The sequence below is a fragment of the Nansenia antarctica genome (genome assembly GCF_963989245.1).
Source record: "Nansenia antarctica genome assembly, chromosome: 11".
In the NCBI taxonomy this organism is placed as follows: Eukaryota; Metazoa; Chordata; class Actinopteri; order Argentiniformes; family Microstomatidae; genus Nansenia; species Nansenia antarctica.
In genome coordinates this window covers 4,132,144-4,155,162 of record NC_137681.1, presented here as the reverse complement: position 1 = coordinate 4,155,162, position 23,019 = coordinate 4,132,144, and the positions used below count along the sequence as shown (strand labels likewise).

The 23,019-nt window shown below is 42.8% G+C and overlaps 2 protein-coding genes across 2 annotated transcripts; both read left to right on the top strand.

The window, feature by feature from the left end:
- Positions 1–2,401: 2,401 nt before the first annotated feature.
- LOC308167474 (heat shock 70 kDa protein 12A-like) lies at positions 2,402–13,405 on the top strand (the record flags this gene model as incomplete). The annotated part of the gene is made up of 5 exons (XM_080541892.1): positions 2,402–2,683; positions 2,828–3,052; positions 3,202–3,373; positions 3,863–4,785; positions 13,193–13,405. The coding sequence occupies 5 exons, from the start codon at positions 2,402–2,404 to the stop codon at positions 13,403–13,405; spliced, it is 1,815 nt and encodes a 604-aa protein (XP_080398018.1).
- Positions 13,406–14,523: 1,118 nt separating this feature from the next.
- LOC308167473 (E3 ubiquitin-protein ligase TRIM35) lies at positions 14,524–19,228 on the top strand (the record flags this gene model as incomplete). Its single annotated transcript, XM_080541891.1, has 6 exons — positions 14,524–14,976; positions 16,013–16,108; positions 17,077–17,307; positions 18,174–18,196; positions 18,334–18,452; positions 18,678–19,228. 6 exons carry the CDS (start codon positions 14,524–14,526, stop codon positions 19,226–19,228), a joined length of 1,473 nt encoding a protein of 490 aa, XP_080398017.1.
- Positions 19,229–23,019: the final 3,791 nt, after the last annotated feature.

Sequence of the window (23,019 nt, the reverse complement as noted above, 5' to 3'; positions counted from 1 at the left end):
GACATGACATACTCCTTGTGATTTTGGTATGTAGAGGCACTACATACACACAGTTAATGAAATGTACCTTATGACTTTGATCTTGGATTTGTAATGTGATTCCATCTCCTCCATCCTGTGTTAAAAACAACGTCTTCAATCAGTAATCTTACACCAATTACAATTAAATGAACTGCACTGGGGCAGATACATAGAGTGAATTGTTATAATTGTTCTATCAATCCACACACAATACCCAATAATATAGAGTTGTGCCAAATGAATAATAAAAAGCCCACCATTGTTGTTTCTCATGTTCGTTTGTGTCAGACCTGTAATGCAAGGAAACATTGTATAGGGTTAATTTCTTGGACTTGTGAGTGTCATACTGTTCCTCTTTCTAGGATTCTATTTCCACATGCAGGGGTCTGTGAGGTCTCTGTTTCCTCTGTTCTCTAGGTCAGTGAACATTTAAAATGTACTCTTTTTTGACAAGAGACTTTCTGACCATGAGCATAATATCAAACTCCTTAGAGATTGGGTTAGTGGTTCCTAACACGACTCAGTCTTTCAAGACTGGCACAGGAAAGGCATCAGATGGCTTAAAGACCCGTTTAAAGATAAGTGTTTTATACATGGGCGTCGGAAGCCCAAAAGATGTGGGTGGGACAACTCAAAGGGGGCTATGGGGGTCCTCCCCCAGGTTGAGTAGATGCCATTTCCTGCATTCTGGAGTATTTTAACATGTGGTTTGATACTTTTATCTGGCTGTAGCAAGAGAGGAAATATAGGTACATTGTAATTTCACTCAAGTGGCTGGCCCCAGTCAGATCACATATTTGAAAATATTAAAAAGTACAGAAATTGATACAATGACTAATTCAGAGGATCTTTATTCTTGCATGCAAATACAAATACCTCAAATCCAACACAATAATGTAATGATGTAATGATGGCACTGCAGCAACAAGCTTACAGCAATAGTCTTTTCAATATATATTGTATGACTTAATAAAACAAATTGTAACACTATACATAATGTTAAGGGTTAGGGTGCATTACTTCAAATGCATTACTTCTATTACTATTAATGCACAAATACATTACTTCAAATACATTACTTCAAATGCAACCACGAACGCTAAGTCTACTAGTTTTGTTTGGCCTGTAAAACGACACTTAAGCCTCTTGCGCACCAAACCTTTCTTTGTATTGCATTCAATGAATGTGCTATGTGCACAAGGCTATTTGAAGGACAATAAAACATAATAGAGGAGCACTTTGCTCTTCATCCAAATGTAATATATGTGTAAGTAAATTAATTATCTTCATCTTATCGTTTCCATTCATCATAAACTCATATCCCTTCAATCTGACAGGCAAACATTAAGATTGAAGTACATTTTGTAACATTGTCTATGTAGGAAGTTTGTAACATTGTGCAGTGTCTATGTAGGAAGTTTGTCATATTGCCCATTGTCTATGTAGGAAGTTTGTAATATTGAGCAGTGTCTATGTAGGAAGTTTGTAATATTGTGCAGTGTCTATGTAGGAAGTTTGTAATATTGCCCATTGTCTATGTAGGAAGTTTGTAATATTGTGCAGTGTCTATGTAGGAAGTTTGTAATATTGCCCATTGTCTATGTAGGAAGTTTGTAATATTGTGCAGTGTCTATGAAGGACGTTTGTAACATTGCCCATTGTCATTGTAGGAAGTTTGTAATATTGCCCATTGTCTATGTAGGAAGTTTGTAACATTGCCCATTGTCTATGTAGGAAGTTTGCCAAAGATAAGCTAACATACCTTTGTCCACACCTTTGTCCACACGCACTACAGAATCCAGAAACATAGACATAATTATTATTATTACTATTATTAATTTATTTTATATTTGTAATTGAATACAATCAATTCAACTGTTACACCATTTACACTTTTTGATTCAGGACATTTAAAGGGATTTGGAGTCTTACATTTTTAAATGTACGCTACATTTTAAAATAATTGAATAAAACAATTGCTGAAAAGAAGCATGCTTACTGTTGTATCAGGTACTCTAAGATCCTTGTCATCTCAGGACAAGATGAACATGATGAACAGCCGTTATTTTTGCTCATCGTGCTGCTCTTCTCTGGTCCTCTTCAGATGGATTTGGTATCAAGTCAGTCTGTTTCTTTCCTGTTTAGCTACTGTATATAAGCTGTTTAGCTTAGCTGACACCCACTTTAAAGGTTGGGCTTCTCAGGGATTCAAAATGAAAGCAGATATTTCAGCTATAAATACAACTACGAGTTTCAAATTGTACCATTACAAGCAACATAGTCATTGGGGACTGGTACTGTCTTGTGTTTAGTTGTTACAGTCTACCTACTGTAGAATTATCATTTCTCTAACACAAACCTGCTAGCCTTTGGTTATGCAATGGGTGATTCATTTATTGTAGCAATTGACTTTGGCACTGCATATAGTGGATACTCCTTTTGTGTGTTGCCAAAAGGTTCGAAACCAAAACCCAGGGTACCGCGCTGGGGACAGAACCATGGCTACGACACCCCGAAGACTCCTACCTGCGTTTTGTTTGATCAAAATGAAGAATTCCAAGAATTTGGTTATGATGCTAAAATTGCATACACACAAATGAAAGGACAAGATGCGAAGACAAATTATCTCTTTGAAAACTTCAAAATGGAACTTTACGGCAAAGTAAGTAGGCCTATTAATAAATTATCTTCATGATGGCATTCTATTCACTAATATATATATATATATATATATATATATATATATATATATATACTTATTTTGTTTCTTTTAAAAAAACATATAATTTTTATTATTTTACAGGCTTCTTTGAATAAGGATATTATGATAGTTGCAAAGAATGGTAAATCGATGAGCGCCATGAAGGTGATCACAGAGAGTCTGCGGTATCTCAAAGACCATGCAATGGACACAATCGCAGGACACACGTCCGGAAGACGGTTCCTGGCCTCTGATTTCTCCTGGGTTCTGACTGTTCCAGCCATATGGAACGCTGCAGCCAAGCAGTTCATGAGAGAAGCAGCAACAGAGGTGAGATTGGACAGTTACGTGCAAGGCAAATTCCCCATTCAAGGCAAAAATGTGTTCTGTATTATTTTTGATTGTATTGTTGAGAGGTTTCATAAGCAGTCTATATTTCCGACACATTAAAGTATTATGTTCTACTATCTCATTTCTAGGCTGCTCTTGTGACGGACACAAACTCAGACAAGTTGATTATAGCCTTGGAGCCAGAGGCAGCTTCATTCTGGTGTAAGCAGCTTCCATCTGAGGGCTTCATAACAGACGAGATAAACCAGAAGAAACTGGAGCATAAACCTGGGACACAGTACATCGTTGTAGACTGCGGAGGTAATTAAAGTATTTATTATGACAGCCACGACTTGGTATTGTGACACAACAAAATCGTGTCTACCTTGATATGAATGGCCACAGTAATAACATTTGTATGTAGTAACTATTACTGTTACTATTGTTTTGTGTTGCGCTGTTCAGCCTTAAGACTGCCTTAATTAGTGGCATTTGTCATTCAATCTCTATAAATATGGACATTTCAGTTTGGGGTCCTGCTTCAATTTAAATACTATGCATATCCTTATTAATTAATATGTACTATATATACTGTACATACGTTAGCCAATTTAAAAATGTTATATCATATTTTGTTTGTTTTTGAAAGCAATTTAGCAAAGCGGCAACAATCACATGATTTAGTGATTTGTTCGTAGATAAACTGATATACATGATTCAGTTCAGGTAAATTATTAAAAATGCCTAGAGGAGAAGAATATCTTAAAGCATGTTGTACTGTATTATAGGTCTAATATTGTGCTTCCCCAGGTGGAACTATCGACATCACTGTACATGAGATGCTGTCAGGTGGAAAACTGAAGGAGCTCACCAGGGCCTCTGGAAATGATATGGGAGGAGAAACTGTGGACAAGAAGTTCAAACTTTTCCTCAGAGAAATATTCTCTGATGGTCTTTGGGATAAGTATGAGAGAGAGTATCCTAGCGAGATGCAAACGATGATGTATGACTTCTCTGTACTTAAGCGTACAGATGAGGACATACAGGTAACCTGCCGTTATAACTTGACACAACTAGCTCAGAAAGGCAATAGAGAGATGGAAAGCTTCTTCGGGAAGGTTGATGGGGCGTCCTGGAATGAGGGGTTAATCAAAATCACAAGTGAGAAAATGCGTTCCTTCTTCGAGGAGAGCCTTAGAGGAATAACTAATAGTCTTAAGGAAATCCTGAAAAAAGATTTCAAGATTGAATTCATTGTCTTAGTGGGAGGTTATGCCTCAAGTAAGATCCTGCAGAGTCACATTAAGAAGAAGTTTGGAAATCAGTGCAAAGTGCTCTGCCCTCTTGATCCCCAGGAGGTCATAGTCAAGGGAGCTGTCCTTTTTGGGGCAAACCCCAAGGTGATGGCAGCACGAGTAAGTGGCCTGACTTATGGGATTTCTATTGCTGTCAAGTTTGATCAATCGGTGCACAAACCCGAAAAGAAGGTCGGAGAGTGGTGTTATGACATATTTAAGAAACTGGTTTATATGGATGAGTCAGTGGGCTGTGATGAAGTCAGGGAGCACACCTTCACTCCCTTAGAAGCAGATCAGACAGCAATGAATTTCAAGTTTTACAGCACAGATAGACCTAATCCTAAGTCTATCAAGTATGGCGATGAGTGGGGAATAGAACAGATTGGCTCCTTCACTGTTCCGATGCCTAACATCGATGGGGGCATAGGCCGCACTGTCAGGTTAGAAATCAAGTTTGGCTCCACAGAAATGAAAGCCACAGCTACTGACCTAACTTCAGGCAAAACTGAGACAATCAAACTTGACTTCATGAGAAAACAAGAATGACAAAACCATGTTTTACGTTAATGTACGTACATTGAGTAGAGACAACATCATTCGATTTTTCCTTGTTGTCTTATTGTGACATGCACTATAATGCTATTGCTGCAAGTTATTGATGAACAAAACAACGTGCATTTAGATTTGTTAATTGATATGAGATTCAATGTACTTACTTTTAATACAGTAAATGTTGTACTCTGCAAACGTACCAATGTATTCTTTCCACAGCAAATAACCCACTGTGACACAGTGAAACTTTTTCACTTTTCCCTTTTCATGTAAATTCTTGTGTCATATATTTTTCAATTGTGCTGTGATGTTGATTATGTTTATATGAATTAAATAACACGCCTTGTAAATCATTGAGGGCAATACGATTCTAATCATTAAAATGTTTTAGATTTGACTGTAGTTGGAGTATGAAGTTGCCTGTGATGAAAATATGCAATAAACTGACACATACCATGCTCATAGTCTTTCTGTTTCACTCACCTGACAACACCCGGGGAATCCATCTCTACCATGGTATTCACTTACATCAATAGACCAAAAACATCAAAAAGCAACCATCCCCATAGCATTCACAGTACAGTAATACAGACCTAAAACATCTGAATGGACATAGATGGGATAGAAGTTGGAATAACATTTGTTAAGTGTTTTTAGCCTATGTTTTAAGCATATAGTTCCCAAAGAACAGGCTATTATTAAACACATTTATTCATATCAATCAAACTTCAGAGAAATGCTTTGTCCTGAATTAGGCAGTACAGTATGACTCTAAAGTGAGGTTTGCACCCAATCATCTCTGACAATGGTAAGCGAATTAAGCAATATCACACGAGAGGGAGTGTGTTATACTGAATATCAGCATGGCTGTGATTCGGTCGTAGGTACGAGGCCGCAGGCCGCTTTTATACAACAGTTCTACAGCGCCATTTATTAGTTAACAGTAATAAGCGACAACAGATTATGATTTGTTTGTTTATTTAATCATAAAAATAAACAAAAAATAGTTCCGCAACTGAACTTCAAATGGACGGTTGCCTAGTGACCTGAACACAAACATGTAGTCTAATTAACGGTCATTTAGTAGAACATCTGTGCGGCGGAGTGATACATATAGTTAAAAGTCCCAGTGCTGTTATACTGTATATCAGCGCTCATGGAATGCCTCTTGTCCAATCAAATTACTTGGTCGGAACTAACTGTTGTATAATGCAAAATAAAAAATGTCTTTACTGAGAAAAGGACAATGGCAGAAATACAAAATATGGACTAACACAAAAACAAATAAACTGTAAGATCAAGGTCTCAATACTTGCGTTAGGAACAGACTATCTTGACATGGAACACATCACATGACAAGATACACAGAGAAGACTGAGCAGGGAGTGCAGAGGAGTGAGGGCATCAGTAACACTCAGTATGGACTCATGTCGGCCACCTGTGTGTCTGAGACATAATGAGCTGAGTCATTCCCATCTTCAGACCCATCTCTTCAGGTTACACCTTAACCTCCTTGAGACATCTACTCCCCCCCCAGCACTGTGCCTCCTGAGACACGTGCTTCCCCCGATTCTGTGTCTCCTAAGAGTTCTACTCCCCCCCCTTGTACTGTTTCTCCTGTGTCAAAAAATAAATAAATATAACCTCATAACGTTAGCCACCACTAGTAGTCTAGCAGGAAGGGCCCTCAGATTTTGAGATACCCCTACCCGAGGTAGAACAAATGACAACAATGATTTTTCTTATCTTTAGGGTCTCCCATTAATGACATTGATTGTTGTCAAATGTTATTTTGTTATTTTGGTTGTTCTTTAGAACTACCCCAATCCCTGAAAAAGAGCCAAATTAGACCAGGCCGAATATGGGGAAGGTGACAAAAAAGCCCATAACTGGAGATTGATCACTCCTTTCCTCTTCAGATTTGCTGAGGTTGGAACCAGGTGGCTGTCCTACATCACCAAATAGTCAGACAACTATTAACCAAAATAAATACTGAATTATAGTCCTGTAAACTTAGCTTTAGTTTAGACGGAAATTGCACTTTTTGGTGATAGGAACATAGGACTCCATCACTTTTCTCTCATTTATCAGAAAAAATGAAATCCCCCAAAAATGTACCATTACTGAATTGTCTAGGGTGCTATATAACATTGCCCCAAGCACTATGTGCAGACATCTTACTGATTACAGCCAAACATTGTGCAGAATCATAGACATAGAAAATACATTTGATTCTTGTGATTCTTGTGGAGGAGAGTGTACTGTATATTGTCGCTGTAAGGAAACCGATGGCCTTGTTTAGGCTACTTTGATATCATAAATGTTCTGTTGCTCCCTCTGCAAGATATCTTGGTTAATTATTCATGTGCAGGGAAAGGTCTAACCTAGTATTGTACAGCAGCTTTCTGCAATAGGGAGATAAAGATCAAGATTAGCGGTATGAATGATTTCAGTAAAAAATGTTTATGAACATCTTTACAGCTCCCTTACGAGGATGGAAGGTCACTCACGCAGATGCTTTATGTTCAATAAAGATAAAGACAAAAGAGAAAGTGTTTTTTAAGTTTCATTTTTAGATGGTCTCATTTCCCAGAAATGGCCTGATGTGCTGGAAAAGTGCTGACTTGGATAAGCAGGCGACCCAGAGGCCTACAGCTCAGCCAGGGCTAGTCTGAAGAGGGGCATCAGGGAACTGTGGTGCCAAATAACTCTGCTGACCCCCACCCTACCACCCACACCAGACCCCCACCCTTCCCTGCATCTCCTCTGTCCAGGGACTGGAATGGATGGCCAACAACCTCCGGCCGATAGGCAGGGTTGACACCTTGTGTGTGTGTGTGTGTGTGTGTGTGTGTGTGTGTGTGTGTGTGTGTGTGTGTGTGGCAGGTTAAGTATCTAAATATGAAATCAAAAAGGCAGCCTGCTTCATTTCAAATTGCATAGGAAAAGTATTTTTTTAAATATATACTCTTGCAAGAGGAGAAAGTTTACAGCGTGTCAAGATCTGTCTTGATACGACAAAGGTTCCCTCGAAAAGTCATGAACAGAGCAAGTTGGATATTTTTATACACAGGTTACAGTCACGCCCTCAGGTAAGGTACAGGCCAATCACAGGCATTTCCTGTATGAGGAGGGGGCTGGCTGTGATGCAAATTCAGAAAGAGGTTAGGGGGAATCGACCCCCACTTTCTCCTGCGGACACAAAGGTGAAAAAGGGCACAAAAGTCACAAACTGGTTTGGTCTGGCTTTAGACAGTCTGGCCTGGGGAAACACAAAAGGCAGGAACTGCTTCAGATGGCTCAGTTCATCTAGGTGCAGGTCAAGAGAAAAGAGAGCAAGCAGGTCTTTGTAATCATTTAAATGTGTCTGTTGTCTAGCCAAAGTCAAGTTTAAGTAGAGAAAACTGATTTCATTGTCGACTTAGCTGAGGTCGTCAATGTGTTGATTCTGGCCAGACAGTCTGACTGTCTAGTGACTGTTGTGAATTCAGTCTCAAAGGTAATGAATGTCTTTATCAATAAATAAAATGTCTTAGTAGGCATATTATTCCACCATACAGGAGGGGGGTGTGGAAGTCCCAGAGTCCGCTTGTTTGTGAGGCCCACTGCCACAGGGAAGAAACTACTCGGGTGGCGTGAGGTTTTGGTCTTGATAGGCCGGAACCTTTTCCAGATGGAAGTCTTTGGAAGAGGTGGTGACCGGGGTGGGAGAGATCAGTGATGATCTCTCCTGCACTCTTTTTCTCTATTTTTTTGAGGGACCCTCAATTGTTGTATTTGTATTGTAAATTGTAATTAATAATAATAATCATTATTATTATTATTATTATTAATGTACCTGGTTATGGTATAGTAGAGGAACAAAAAACAGTTACCAAAACTGTAAAATTGCAACGTTGGCCTATTATCTCAACCAAATTAAGTGAGTAAGCCTATTTAAGAAACTGTATGCCATAGTGTCTCTGAGACAAAGGATACAATCCGTTTTCACACTGGTGTTGAATAACAGAAGATTAATGGAGGGGGAAAGACATGAGTGTGTGAGGACGGAGGATGATGAGAAAAGTCCCATCATGGACTTTATCTGGAATTTCACTGCCAATCTCTCCTCCATCACCCCGAAAAAGAGATGACTAGAAGACGTAAGCTTCAGAAAAAAAAACAGTAACTTATGTTACCGGATGAAACAACTTGCGGTTTGAAAGTACCAGTAGGCTACCAGATACAATGTTGTATGCACATACTTGCTACGTTCTTACATGCAGCTCGCGTGAACACAGATTCTTCCATCAACGCTCGCCTCCCGCTTCGATGGCAGACTTAAATTAACGTGCGTGCAGAAAGATGCCACGAAACTCATGTCCGGTAGCTTTCTTTCAAGGAATTTCTAAAATAAAAGTCCCGCAAAACAATTGTTATTTCTCGGCATGAGAAATTTGAGGTGTGGAATGTGAGAGTGTGAACTGGTTGATATGCGTGTGTCTCATTTGTCCTAACCTCAGATAACGTTAGCCACTACTAGGCCTCCTAACCTCAGATAACGTAGCTACTACAGGAAACTAACCAGCAACACTTGATGATAACTTAAGGTTCATGAATAGGCTGCATTCATAATAATGTACAGATATTTATTAAGCTTTATGAATTAGAAGCATTTATAGCACCTAAAAGCATATGTACATTTGTTTATAATAATCATAAAACCATTACCAGGTTTCAGATTGAACTTAAACAAAATGTATTTTTGAATTCTGTTTATTGATCCATTCAAACAATAATAGACATACAGAGTGTACACACACATACAGTGTAGACATACAGTATTGTCATATTTAAGTTACTTAAAAGAGCTCTGTAATCAGTAATCATATGAATGGAATTAATTAATGGACAGTATGTAAATGTATAATCTTTGATCATGGAATATCAAACTGCCAAACATTGTACAGAATCATAGAAAATACATTTGATTCTTGTGGAGGAGAGTGTACTGTATATTGTCGCTGTAAGGAAACCGATGGCCTTGTTTAGGCTACTTTGATATCAATGTTCTGTTGCTCCCTCTGCAAGATATCTTGGTTAATTATTCATGTGCAGGGAAAGGTCTAACCTAGTATTGTACAGCAGCGTTCTGCAATAGGGAGATAAAGATCAAGATTAGCGGTAGGAATGATTTTAGTCAAACATTTTATGAACATGTTTACAGCTCCCTTACGAGGATGGAAGGTCACTCACGCAGATGCTTTATGTTCAATAAAGATAAAGACAAAAGAGAAAGTGTTTTTTAAGTTTCATTTTTAGATGGTCTCATTTCCCAGAAATGGCCTGATGTGCTGGAAAAGTGCTGACTTGGATAAGCAGGCGACCCGGAGGCCTACAGCTCAGCCAGGGCTAGTCTGAAGAGGGGCATCAGGGAACTGTGGTGCCAAATAACTCTGCTGACCCCCACCCTACCACCCACACCAGACCCCCACCCTAACCCCACACCAGACCCCCACCCTACCACCCACACCAGACCCCCACCCTAACCCCACACCAGACCCCCACCCAGGGCCGGCCCGTGGGTATGTTGGGCCCTAGGCGATATCTTGAAAATGCCCCCCCCCCACCACCTCATTAGCTTTTTTTTTTGCTCTGATGAATCAACCCCTATTTCATTAATTTTCTCCATATAACGACGTCGATCAATGATCGGCAACGACACTATATAATAGTTTGCCTAACTGGCCATCAGATTTGGGCTCCTAATATCTAAAAAGTAATACGGTTTCCTTATTTTATCGGATTAAAGAAGCAAAGCCTACAAATTTCCAACTTCTACCACTTCTACCACCCAAAAGGGGGCATGATCGTTCTGATGACAGGGAGGTGACACGTAACTGCTCTTATCCATGGATGGTAACTAAATCTAGCTGGCTACCTAGCTAGCTACACAACATTGCTGCTTAGCCAGTTGTGCTAACAAAAACGAATGCTAGAGTTGATAGCAACCAGCTATAGGTGGTTAGCTTCAAATTATTGGGACACTTACATATATATATATATATATATATATAATGTTTCATATTTGGTTGCATATCATGAGTTCCTGATGTTTGTATACATTGTATTTATTGTATGCACCAACAGTCCAGGGGCCTCATTCATAAAAAAGTACTTGAACGTCATCTTTGACTTTCACGTAAGCACAGTTTTCTAAACGGACGTAAGCATTATTTATAAAACGGGCTGAGATGGTTTAAAGTTGCGTATGTGCTTCCTTCTATAAATACTAACGCAGGTAAAATGAACGCAGGAGAATGAGGTTTGTATTAACGCCCTGTGATAGAGGCTGAATTATAGCGGCTGAATTAGCCAAGTGCTATAGGGTAGGCGTTCGTCAGGAAGCGGGAGAGGGCAGAGAAGGGTGGCTTCTCTGTAAGTTGCATTTGTAACGTTTGATCATGACAACTAACCAGGCAAATGCTTATACTCAGTACTCAAGTTGTAAAAGAAAATCAGGGGAGGTGGTGGATTTTATCATAAGAGGACAATTTTAGCATCCCCACAGCGTCAGTGACTTCAGTGTCAGTAACTGTCATTGCATGTGTGCGTGCCCACTCGCACCTTGAAATAGCAGTAATACCACGTTCATTGATAAAATGACATTAGTATGGAAAGAGGGGGGCGATTTTGACTGTTTTTATTTCAGGGGGGATGCCATCCCCCCTCAACTCGAGTGCTGCTTATACTGTAATAATATAATGGTCTTATTCTTATATGGCTGAGCCTGCTCACTCCCTGACACCGGAGAAAATCCAGTATAATTGAGCGTGTGGCCGGGCAAGGTCCGTTGTGGAACGCACTAGTCATGTTGAAGAGAGATAGACAGCTCCGGAGGGATATAAAGGAAGACTGAAATACAATCATAAACATCAGTTCCTTAGAATTAAACTCATTTTCTCGGCTGATAACAACATCGTTAATTTTATTACGAGCCACTTGCATGAATTACACTAGGCAGTGCGGCTCACATGCCTGTAATAACTCCGCATAACCAGTAGGTAATGTGCGTAAGCAAGTTGAATACTCGACGTCGAGCTACGATCGTTTCCACGATCAAATTGACTCACGTTGAAATTGTATAAATCACTACGTTGACGTGGTTTTCTACGTACGACACGGGTAAGATCAACATTTGATCTAAGCACGTTCTATGAATGAGGCCCCAGAACAAATTCCTAGTATGTATGGAAAACCTACCTGGCTAAAAATTAATCTGATTCTGATAAACAACATGATATTATGAACAATATATGGTATAAGATAACAAAATCAAGATAAGAACAAGATTATTAACAGACATGATATGAACAAGGTAAGATATAAACTAGATATGACATGAGCAAGATATGATAAAACAAGATATGAACAAGGCATCAATGGGTCAGGGTCAGCCCTGTCACGTCAGGTCCAGAAGATGTTTACTGCAGTCCAGGGCTGAATATCTGGGGAAACAGATTAGGAGAGTTGTAAATAAACTATAATGTTGGAAGCATTACTACAACAATGCATAGAGTATCACAGCAAACACAGTACCCCCCCCCCCCCCCCCCCACCCATTTTGTTTGCCCTGAGGGTCAAACTGAAAATGATGATACACCACCAAAGCCTAGACTGAGACTGTCCGCTCAAAGACAACCACTACGCTCAGCCTAAAAAATAAATAATAATAATGGCAAACTACCAGGCAGCCATATACAGGAGGTCCCTGGAGAGCCAGCCAGACATCCCTCCGCCAATGAGCCATGGCTGGAAGATAGAGGGAGATTGACTGCATCAAAAAGTAGTTAGGGATTAGCAACGTCTATTACTATGACAAAGATTATGCATTTGAATATTCAGTGGTGTCATTTCAGCAAAAGCCAAGGTATGGTACGTTTGCTAAAATGGACTGCACTTATATAGCGCCTTTATCCAAAGCGCTTTACAACGGCCTCTCATTCACCCATTCACACACACATTCACACACCAATGGCGGCAAGCTACCAGGAAAGGTGCCGGCCTGCTCACTGGGAGCAATTTGGGGTCCAGTGTCTTGCCCAAGGGCACTTCGACATGTGGCCAGCCGGGACTCGAACCGCCGATCTGCCAACCTTGCGATCATTAGACGGCAGCTCTACCTCCTGCACCACAGCCGCCCCGAGGCCACATCCTGGTCCTGCTGGTGAGCTGCAGCAAGGGCCGTATTTTGGTCCTGATGGGGAGCCGCATCAATGGCCACTCTCTGGCAGTTCAGGCCCCCTTGTAGAGGCACACTTCCCTCACAGAGGGGAGCCTGGTGAGCTGTCTCAGTGAGGACATGGTCCTCCTGGTGGAGCTCCTCTGTGAGGACATGGTCCTCCTGGTGGAACTCCTCAGTGTGAACATGGTCCTCCTGGTGGAGCTCCTCAGAGAGAACATGGTCCTTCTGGTGAGGTTAGTCAGTGAGGACAACTTTGTCCTCCTGGGCGGGCACATTTGATTTGATTTTTGTTAGGAATTTACAATAGAATCATTTACGCATCATGACACTAAGTAATGTCCAGAGGATGGAACTTGAAAGCATTATTTAAAACACTTATTTCCAAAGTGGTCCTCGATGGAAACATAAAATTAATAAAACAAAACATCATAAAACAGCATAAAAAACAGTATAAGAACACAGCATAAAAAACACATTATTAAAACACACAACATGGAAACATAAAGTGAAACAAAACAAAACGGAGACACCCTCTCCTTCGTAAGGGTGAACCATTAGTTCTCCCCATAAATATGACTTCACTCTTGGAGCTTATTGCTGTTTTACTTTTGACAAGAGGAACACTGCATGACATAATACTTCCTCTTGTATTATAATCACTCACCTCGAGGACGGCCTTCTCCTGGGGTGCTGTAGCAGCGGCCCGCATCCATGTTATCCATCCGTGGTCTCCCCCCGGTCCCTCTGGAAGTCCTCCCTGCTGAGGCACACTTGCCTCAAGGAGAGAAGCCTGGTGAGCTGTCCTCACCAAAGGACAGCTTTGTCCTCCGTTGACCGTTCACCTCGAGGAATCGTCTTCTGTAGCCCATAAGACGTCCAAAAGACGCCACCTGGACGTCCTAGAAAGACGTCATCTGCACCCACATTCCGGCCTCCCTGAGGACGTCTTTTTGGACTCTTTGTTTACTGGGGTGACTCAGCAGAGCTCTCTGTTTCTCCAAGCCTGGCCTGGGGTGGACCTCCCCTTCCCTCCCCACATGCCTGTACCCAAACAGTTTCATATGATCAACACTGATATTCACCCCCTCACCCCCCCCCCCCCCCGCCCCGCCATCCCTCTTAGACACAGCCAGAGAGAGCTATAAACAACCCTTTATAAATAGCTACAGTGTCAAGGGGTTACCATTTACATGTTGTTCCCTGAGAGCAACAGTGACTGTGCAAGACAGCTGAGACTAGACCAGACTGGACCACACCGCAGGGGAGGGCATTAGAGAGAGGGAGAGAGAGACATACACACACAAGGTGTGAGGTGACAACAAAACGTGATCGGTTTTTCCTAGCGATAGATAGGTGATCTAGGGAGGGCGATCCGACGCCGTGATCCAACGTCCTAGATGTCGTCCGAGCAAGGTGACCGGGGTGACCGGCAGCAGACTCCTGTCCCAGCAGCGGATGAGGAGTCGTCGTCGTCGCCGTGTCCCGGCTGCCAGGAGAGAGCGGCTCTGGTCTTGCCGTGCGGCCACAGCCTGTGCCAGGCCTGCCTGCAGCTGGGGCAGGGTGGCTGTACTGTCTGCTACGGCAGGGACCTGCTGGACTGCGTGGTCAAGAGGCTGCTGGACTCGCTGTTCCAAGGGCGGCCGCGGCGGCGCTGCTCCGGGGGTCTAGGGGGTGGAGGTGGTCCCGGGGGTGGGGAAGGGGGGGTAGTAGGGGAGCTGTGTCCGCTCCACGGGGAGATGTTGACCCTGTTCTGCGTGGAGGACGAGGAGGCCTTGTGTGTGGCGTGTCAGAGGGAGGAGCACGAGGAGCACGAGTGCTGCGGCACAGAGGAGGCCACGGCGGACTGCAAGGTGTGACGGACGGACGGACGGACAGATAGACGGAAACCCAGTAAACAAAGAGTCCAAAAAGACGTCCTCAGGGAAGCCGGAATGTGGGTTCAGGTGACGTCTTTAGGACGTCTTATGGTATTCTGTAGTCCATAAGACGTCACCTGGACATCCTAGAAAGACGTCACCTGAACCCACATTCCGACTTCCCTGAGGACGTCTTTTGGACTCTTTGTGCACTGGGGAGCATGTATGGCTGCCACTGGAATTGGCTCAGTAATGTTTTGATTTAAAATCCAAGGTTTTGGAGTGTAGAGCCAAAAGAAGAATGCTCCACTCTCGTCTTACTCATGCAGGGCACTGTGTTCATGTGGTTGGTCTTGACTCAGGGTATCTGTGTTCATGTGGTTGGTCTTGACTCAGGGTATCTGTGTTCATGTGGTTGGTCTTGACTCAGGGTATCTGTGTTCATGTGGTTGGTCTTGACTCAGGGTATCTGTGTTCATGTGGTTGGTCTTGACTCAGGGGGGACAACATGGTATCCTCGGTGTCTTGAAAAGTATTAAAAGTTGATAAATCAATTTTGGGAAAATCAAGACCCTTAATAAGTATTGAAAAGTCTTATCACGACTTTATGAGGTCTTTATGAGGTATTTTTCTGAATTAGACTCTGTCCAAAGAGTTTGAGTCCTAAAAACGTTTAGGTAAAGTTCGTGGATTTATTAGTTTTATATTTTTTAAAAAGATGAACCGGAAATTGTGTTGTATGATAGTAAGTGGTCTAGTCTATTGCAAACTAAAACTGCTAAGTTAAAGGTGTCACTGATGTGAACGGTTACAGCTCGAAGTGGCGGTGAGGTCTGGAAAAATATTGACACGGTCTTTAAAAAGTCTTAGGAATGTATTGAAATTAACCTCAAGATTCCTGTATATACCCTGAGTAGGTAACATAGACACGGCTGTTCTAGTGTCAACTGTCACTTAGATCCAACTGTCACTTTCAAATTAACCTCAAGATTCCTGTATATACCCTGTGACTACACCCATTCGTCCCCAGAGGGAGCTGCGCTCCGCCCTGAGGCCTCTGCAGGAGAAGCTGGAAGCTCTGAGCTCGGCCAGACAGACCTGCCAGGACTCAGCTGACCACATCAAGGTAGGCAGAGTCAAAGACGTAGGCTAGCTATACTGTAATAATAATAATAATAATAATTAATTGTATTTATATAGCGCTTTTCCGGGGCTCAAAGACGTTTGACAATATGGGAAGAACAGAAAACACAGAAACAACAAGCAACAGATAACATGAGCACATAGAACACAGAGTTAACGAACAGGCACAGGGAACAATTAAGACAGCAATGTCCAGGGGGGGGAGGGGGGCGGGGGTGGCAGGGTTAGGGGAGATGGTTAGGGGTAGGGGAGGTTGTCTGCATGGGAGAACCGGTAGGTTTTGAGGTGGGATTTAAAAGTGGAGGGGGAGGGTGAGTCTCTGAGTGGTTGAGGGAGAGAGTTCCAGAGGCGGGGTGCAGCTCGTGAAAAGGCACGGTCTCTGTACATAACGTTTGATTAATTGATTGATTGATTGATAACATGGTGAAAGGCCTGTATAATCCTTCAGCCTTCAAAAGAGAGAACATGGATATTAGCTGAACTTTTATGTGACCTGTGCTACACCACTTAATGATGAATAACAGTCATCAAATGTACATTTGATATTCTATCAAATTAAATAACAACCTCACAGGAACTCAAATAGATTACCTGCGTTATTATAAGCTACTATATAACAAAGTATATCAGATATAAGCGATTGACAGGATATCATTTTGATTGTGGTCATTCTCCTCCCCTGTGTGTGTGTGTGTGTGTGTGTGTGTGTGTGTGTGTGTGTGTGTCTTTGCGTGTGTGTGTCTGTGTGTGTGTGTCTGTCTCTCTCTGTGTGTGTGTGTGTGTGTGTGTGTGTGTGTCTGTCTGTCTGTCTGTGTGTGTGTGTCTCTGTGTGTGTGTGTGTCTGTCTGTCTGTCTGTGCGCCTGTGTGTGTCTGTCTCTCTGTGTGTGTGTGTGTGTGTGTGTCTCTCTGTGTGTGTCTGTGTGTGTGTGTGTGCGCGCGTGCGCATGCAGAGTCAGGCAGAGCGCACGGCGGAGCTGGTGAAGGAGGAGTTCGAGAAGCTCCACTTGTTCCTCCGCGAGGAGGAGGCGTCCGTGACGTCCGCCCTGAAGGAAGAGGAGGAGCAGAAGAGCCAGAAGGTGACGGACAGGATGGACAGACTGACGGAGGACATCGCCACCCTGGCCGAGGCCATAGCGGAGACGGAGGAGGCGATGGGCACGGACGACATCACCTTCCTGAAGGTAACGAACGAACAAACGACAGGCTGGGGAAGAAGAGGAGAGAATCCTACCTCACTTTTACCTTTTTCTACTTTCATCACTTCACTTAAAACCTCTTCTTATCCACCTAATTGTTCTGGTTTTCTGCTCGAAATGACATGCCCACAGTGAATATAGAATATCTCCACAATCACAAGGGCCTTCATAATGATATTGTTATCAAATGAAAGCTAACACCTGTGGGGTGGCTGTAGAAGTGTCAGAATCAAAATCTATGTTACTGTGTCAGAGCAAATAGAGCTAGAACATTATAAAACATCTCAAATTCAGTCTCCGCCTAAAAAAACAACAGCTTTTACATTGAATATCACCTTGGAAACCTGATAACCAAGCCCAAATCATCTAGGAATCAGTACTCCAGGGTCTTATTAGTACTTGTGCCAAAGTTGATGCTAGTAATGTGAGCAAATGCAACTTTGTACCTGTTTTAGTACAGGTATGTTTAGGCGGACACCTATATGTTTAGGCCATTTGGAGATATTTTGGCACCATCTTTGACCTTTGACCTTTCTCATGTATCAGATTTATTTATTTATTTATTTATTTTTTGGGTTGGCCGACCAATGGTATGGACATTTGGCGTTGAAACCGGACATGACACATTCTCCAGTTGGAGAAAACTGGATGTGACTTAGGCCGTGTTTACCGTCTCGGGAAAAAAATTGTGGCATCGTATAGCATGCAACATTTTGAAAAAAATGTGATATCGATGAAGAGAATTGATCGAGGTAAACTCTTTATATCACTTCGGATGCCCATCAGGGTCCGTGGATAAGAAGAGGTTTGATAGGCCAACAATGTCTCACATTTTTTTCTTTTCTTTATAGAACTTCAAGAGGACGTCAGAAAGGTGAGTGTTGTGGCCTGGGGTGGTCCAGTGGTCTAGCACCGCGGTCTACAGTGCACACACATATTAGGCATATTATGCCTATGTCGGCATGGGTTCGAAAAGCTTGACACTGACTTTGTGACGCGTGTGTCTCGTAGGACCCAGTGCGTAGTGCAGGACCCAGAGGAGGGCCCAGGGGCGCTGCTGGACGTGGCCAAACACCTGGGCTGTCTGAAGTACCGCGTCTGGGACAAGATGCAGGCCGTTGTTCAATACAGTGAGTAAAAATGTAAATCTACCTCATTCCCAATAAACAAAGAGTCCAAAAGACGTCCTCAGGGAAGCCGGAACGTGGGTTCAGATGACGTCTTCCTGGGACGTCCTTTGGACTCTTTGTTTACTGGGTTCACACCTATAGTGTCAATCTTGAGGGCATCTCTCTCTCTCATCTCTATCCATCTTTCTTTCCTTCCTTCACCCCCACCCCAACCCCGCCCAAAAGCCCCGGTGACACTGGACCCCAACACCGCCGACATCTGCCTGTCCCTCTCTGACGACCTCACCAGCCTGCGCTTCACCGAAGAAGAAGAGGATCACCAGCAGCGGCACATACCCGACAACCCCGAGCGCTTCTGCTACCACGAGTGCGTCCTGGGTCGCGAGGGCTTCGCCTCCGGGCGGCACACCTGGGACGTGGAGGTGGGGGCGAGCAGCGAGTGGGCCCTGGGGGTCGCCCGGGGGACGGTCCTGAGGAAGGAGTGGTTCCCCCCGAGTCCCGACCGGGGGCTGTGGACCATCTGCCACTACGGGGGGGAGTACCGGGCCCGTACGACTAGCGACACCCACCTGGTCCTGAAGAAGAGGCCCCAGAGGGTCCGCGTGCAGCTGGACTGGGACCGGGGGAGGCTGGCGTTCTCAGACTGCAGCGACAACGCGCTCATCTACACGTTCAAGCACAGGTTCGCCGAGACGGTGTTCCCGTATTTCTCCAACACCTGCAAGCGTCACCCGCTGCGCATCCTGTCGGGGAAGGTGTCGGTCGTGGCGGAATAGCTCGGTAACACACTTCAGGGTTCCCACACCTTCTGAAACGAAATCTAGATGAGAGTTGATATAATAGGAACTATCCGCTCACAGACAACAATTAAAAAGAGAGGCTTGAATGTGTGAACACTAGATGGTCTCTTGCCTTCTCTACCGCAGCACAGCAAAACAATATATTGTGAAATGTGTGTAAAGTTAAGCAATACAGAGACTTATTTACCAGTTGACGAGCTAAGTAATATATAATATATATATTTTTTAAAAAATTGAGCGAGAGAGAGAGAGGGGAGAATTCAAGCACTTTCAAGGATTTCAAGGACCCGTGGGAACCCTGACCCTGGATTTGGCATACTTGTACCTTGAGATCAGACCGTGGTCAAAATGTCAAATACTTGGGACGTATTTGAGGCTGTGCTTGGTTTCTGGCTCGGAGTTTGATCTGTTCTGGACTGTTCTGTTGGTTCCGTTGTACCAGGTAAATTAAATCAAGCGCAAAAGCTCAATTATTTGAATGTATTTTACATTCTGTATCTATTAGGCCCCAGGTACTGTATTTCTACAGTCTACAGCAAAGTAAATATGCATGCATATGAAGCACCCCTTAGACACTTTATCAGAGAGAGAATGTACTACTGTACATTTAGGGTTTTGTGGTATTTTTATGAAGGACACTCCATTCATTTCCATTGGGGTGATGTCGCTGCTATCGATTGTGTTTATGTACAGTATGTACATGTGTAAGACACTGGAGCTTGATTGGATGTGATGTTTCGTCTCTATTATATTATTCTGCTTTGAGTAAAGTTCTGATTACTATTCAGCAGGCCTAAAGTAGACACCTGTAACAGAAAACATACACAACATGTTGTCACACTGCAAAAAGTAAATCTAAGTATCTTAAATCAAGGCAATATATTGTAGCGAACGGGAATCTTCTAGTGTAACTCGCCCCATGCGGGAGTCGAACCCCGACCTCCCACATAACCGACGGCCGCGCTAACCATTAGACCAAGAGAGTTAACTCCCTTGGTGGAGCTGTTAACGGGGCCTCATACAGGATCGTTACACTATCCTCACCGTTCGGGAGAGCGTGCCCTCACGCTTCACTATGTCAAGTCCCTCACGTGGACACGCCTCTCCGATGGCCTTCCTTCCATCCCACTTCAGACACCAGTGTAGCGAACGGGAATCTTCTAGTGTAACTCGCCCCATGCGGGAGTCGAACCCCGACCTCCCACATAACCGACGGCCGCGCTAACCATTAGACCAAGAGGGTTAACTCCCTTGGTGGAGCTGTTAACGGGGCCTCATACAGGATCGTTACAATATGCTTGTTTTTTGTCTGACTGTACTAGTTGTTTTACTTAAGAAAATCTTGGTAAGTGAAATTGACCTGTTGGCAGATAATTGTGCTTATTTTAAGTAATATTCCCCCATTTTATTGCTTTTTTTTCTTGTTTAAGAGAGCTGACTTTTTGCACAGCGCCAATACGTGCTGTGATATGCTGTGACTTCCGTTGAATTCCCAATCGAGAGTCAATTCAGTTTTGATTGCAAATCACTCAGTGATTTTAAATCACTTCCTGAATTGATTGAATTGAAATGGAATTGAACCCCAACCTGACTTGTTTGTCTGATTGTCCAGTAAACAACAGATAAAAACAGAAGACATTCAGAGTGTTGCGTTACGTGTCTGTGTGTTCCGTGCTGTAAAGAACATGTGTGTAGAAACGACCCAAACACCAATGCTTGTTTCAGCTGACAGTAATCCCCTGATGACATCACACCTGTTACTGTCTGTCTACGGCACGCAATACATGACCCCCCCCCATGTCTGTCCATGACCCCCCCCTGGAAGTCTCAGAGGAACACGATCCCCCCCCCCAGCGCTGAGGTATTTTGGCATGCAGACATGTTTTTAACCTTTCACTGCACCCCTCCATACACACAGATAAACACAGCCACACCCACGCACACACACATGTACATACTCCTTGAATTCTTTTTTTGAGAGGTGCTAAAAGGTGCCCTTTAATGACCTTGTTGTCTGTTTATTGAACTGTGCTTGACATGACATTGTACTGTTGTATGTTGTTGGTGTCTGAATGAGGAGGAAAGCTACAAATGAACTGCCCCCAGTGGGATCAATACAGTTGTCTGAATCTGAATCTGAATTGTGAATAGTGAATAGTTCTTCTATTCTATTGTATTTCAGTTCCTGCTTACATGTCTCTACGTGACTCCCATGTGACAAACAGACAAATAAAACAACAAATGGAAACAGTCAAACCTTCTTTTTCCCTCAAACTTTATTCAGGACATGCTCAACTTGCTGCTTTCGGGACACAAATAATATTTACATCAGACACACACACACACACTCACTCACACACACACACACACACACACACACACACACACACACACACACACACACACACAACGGTAGAAAAAGACCCTCACTTGACCACGTTGCCTTAAAATGACCACTTAACCTTAAAATGACCACTTAACCGTTGATAAATGCAAACTACAGCACCTTTCCAACGACATACTGGTTTACGACACTGTTGAGGAAAGAGATACTGTACAACACAAATGTTGTTTGGGTGTTTTGGGCTATAAAAAAATCCCCACTTTCTCAACCGGACCATGTAAAAAGTACAAACGTGATGTCCACAAAGAGAAAAAGGATGATATCAAATGAAAATCCGTACGAGTAAGAATCAGGGTTTAAAAAGAGGCTTTTAAAACCAGTGTTGTGTCCCCGTCCACACAGCCTGGCAGGCTACACAGTGGGGTTTCAGAGCACCAGATGTTGTTGTTGTTGTTGTTTTTTAAATACAAAAATACCAAAGTCACACAATGTTGAGAAGATGGCTGTGGTAAGGACTACAAATACCAGCATACATACAGCAGTTATGGGCTTCCCTATAACTACAGACATACACTAGATGTGGGTGAAATTCTTCCTTATTCTGACTGAAACAGCAATGGAAGCCAAAGTTACAACAACACTAGCATTTAGGCTAAAAAACCCATCTCTAGCATAAACAATAAGACACGTACAAATGTGACTACAGGCGTCCCTTATCAAGTATCAAGTCTGAGCTAACTTTTTGTATTGTTGGAGATGAGTGTCATGAGGCGGAAAGTCATTTATATGACATAGGTAAGAGAGCGCAAAAGCCTATAATGCGACAGGTACAAACAGGACAGCGGAGAAATCGAGATTCTAAGCACTTGAAGCAGAAGAAGCGTCTAGGACTAGCACGATGAGAGGTATTCAGAGGTCTGGATAGACTACGTTCATCTCCTACTCATTAGTCACCATGTTAGTAAAGTTATACTGAAGCTGGATAAGATGATTTTCTGAGGGAAGCAGAGGTTTCTGTTTGAGGTGCATGCGATGGAGATCTGAAACAGGAGTTTGAGTATTGCTGGGGTTATGTATGAGGTCAATTCACCATCAATTGAGGAGTACAGACAGGTACAGCAAAAGTACTAAGTTATGTTGTTGTTGTTGTTTTTTTGCCAGTTGGTGCATAGGCCTACTGTTTTTAAAGGTACAGAATGTAAGAATTGTGATTTGCTGCCCTCTTGTGGCCACACCGAAAATGACAAACGGATGTCTAGCAAATGTGGGTGCGTGTCTATCCTTCTTAAAGACCAAAACGTGAAAATGGTACATACATACATGTAAAAACTAGTGCTCAAATTCTACACCCAATTTTGAGACTTAACTCTCCGAATATTTCTCTGATTGCTACCGGTTTGTTATAGATTTTTTTTTTGACATC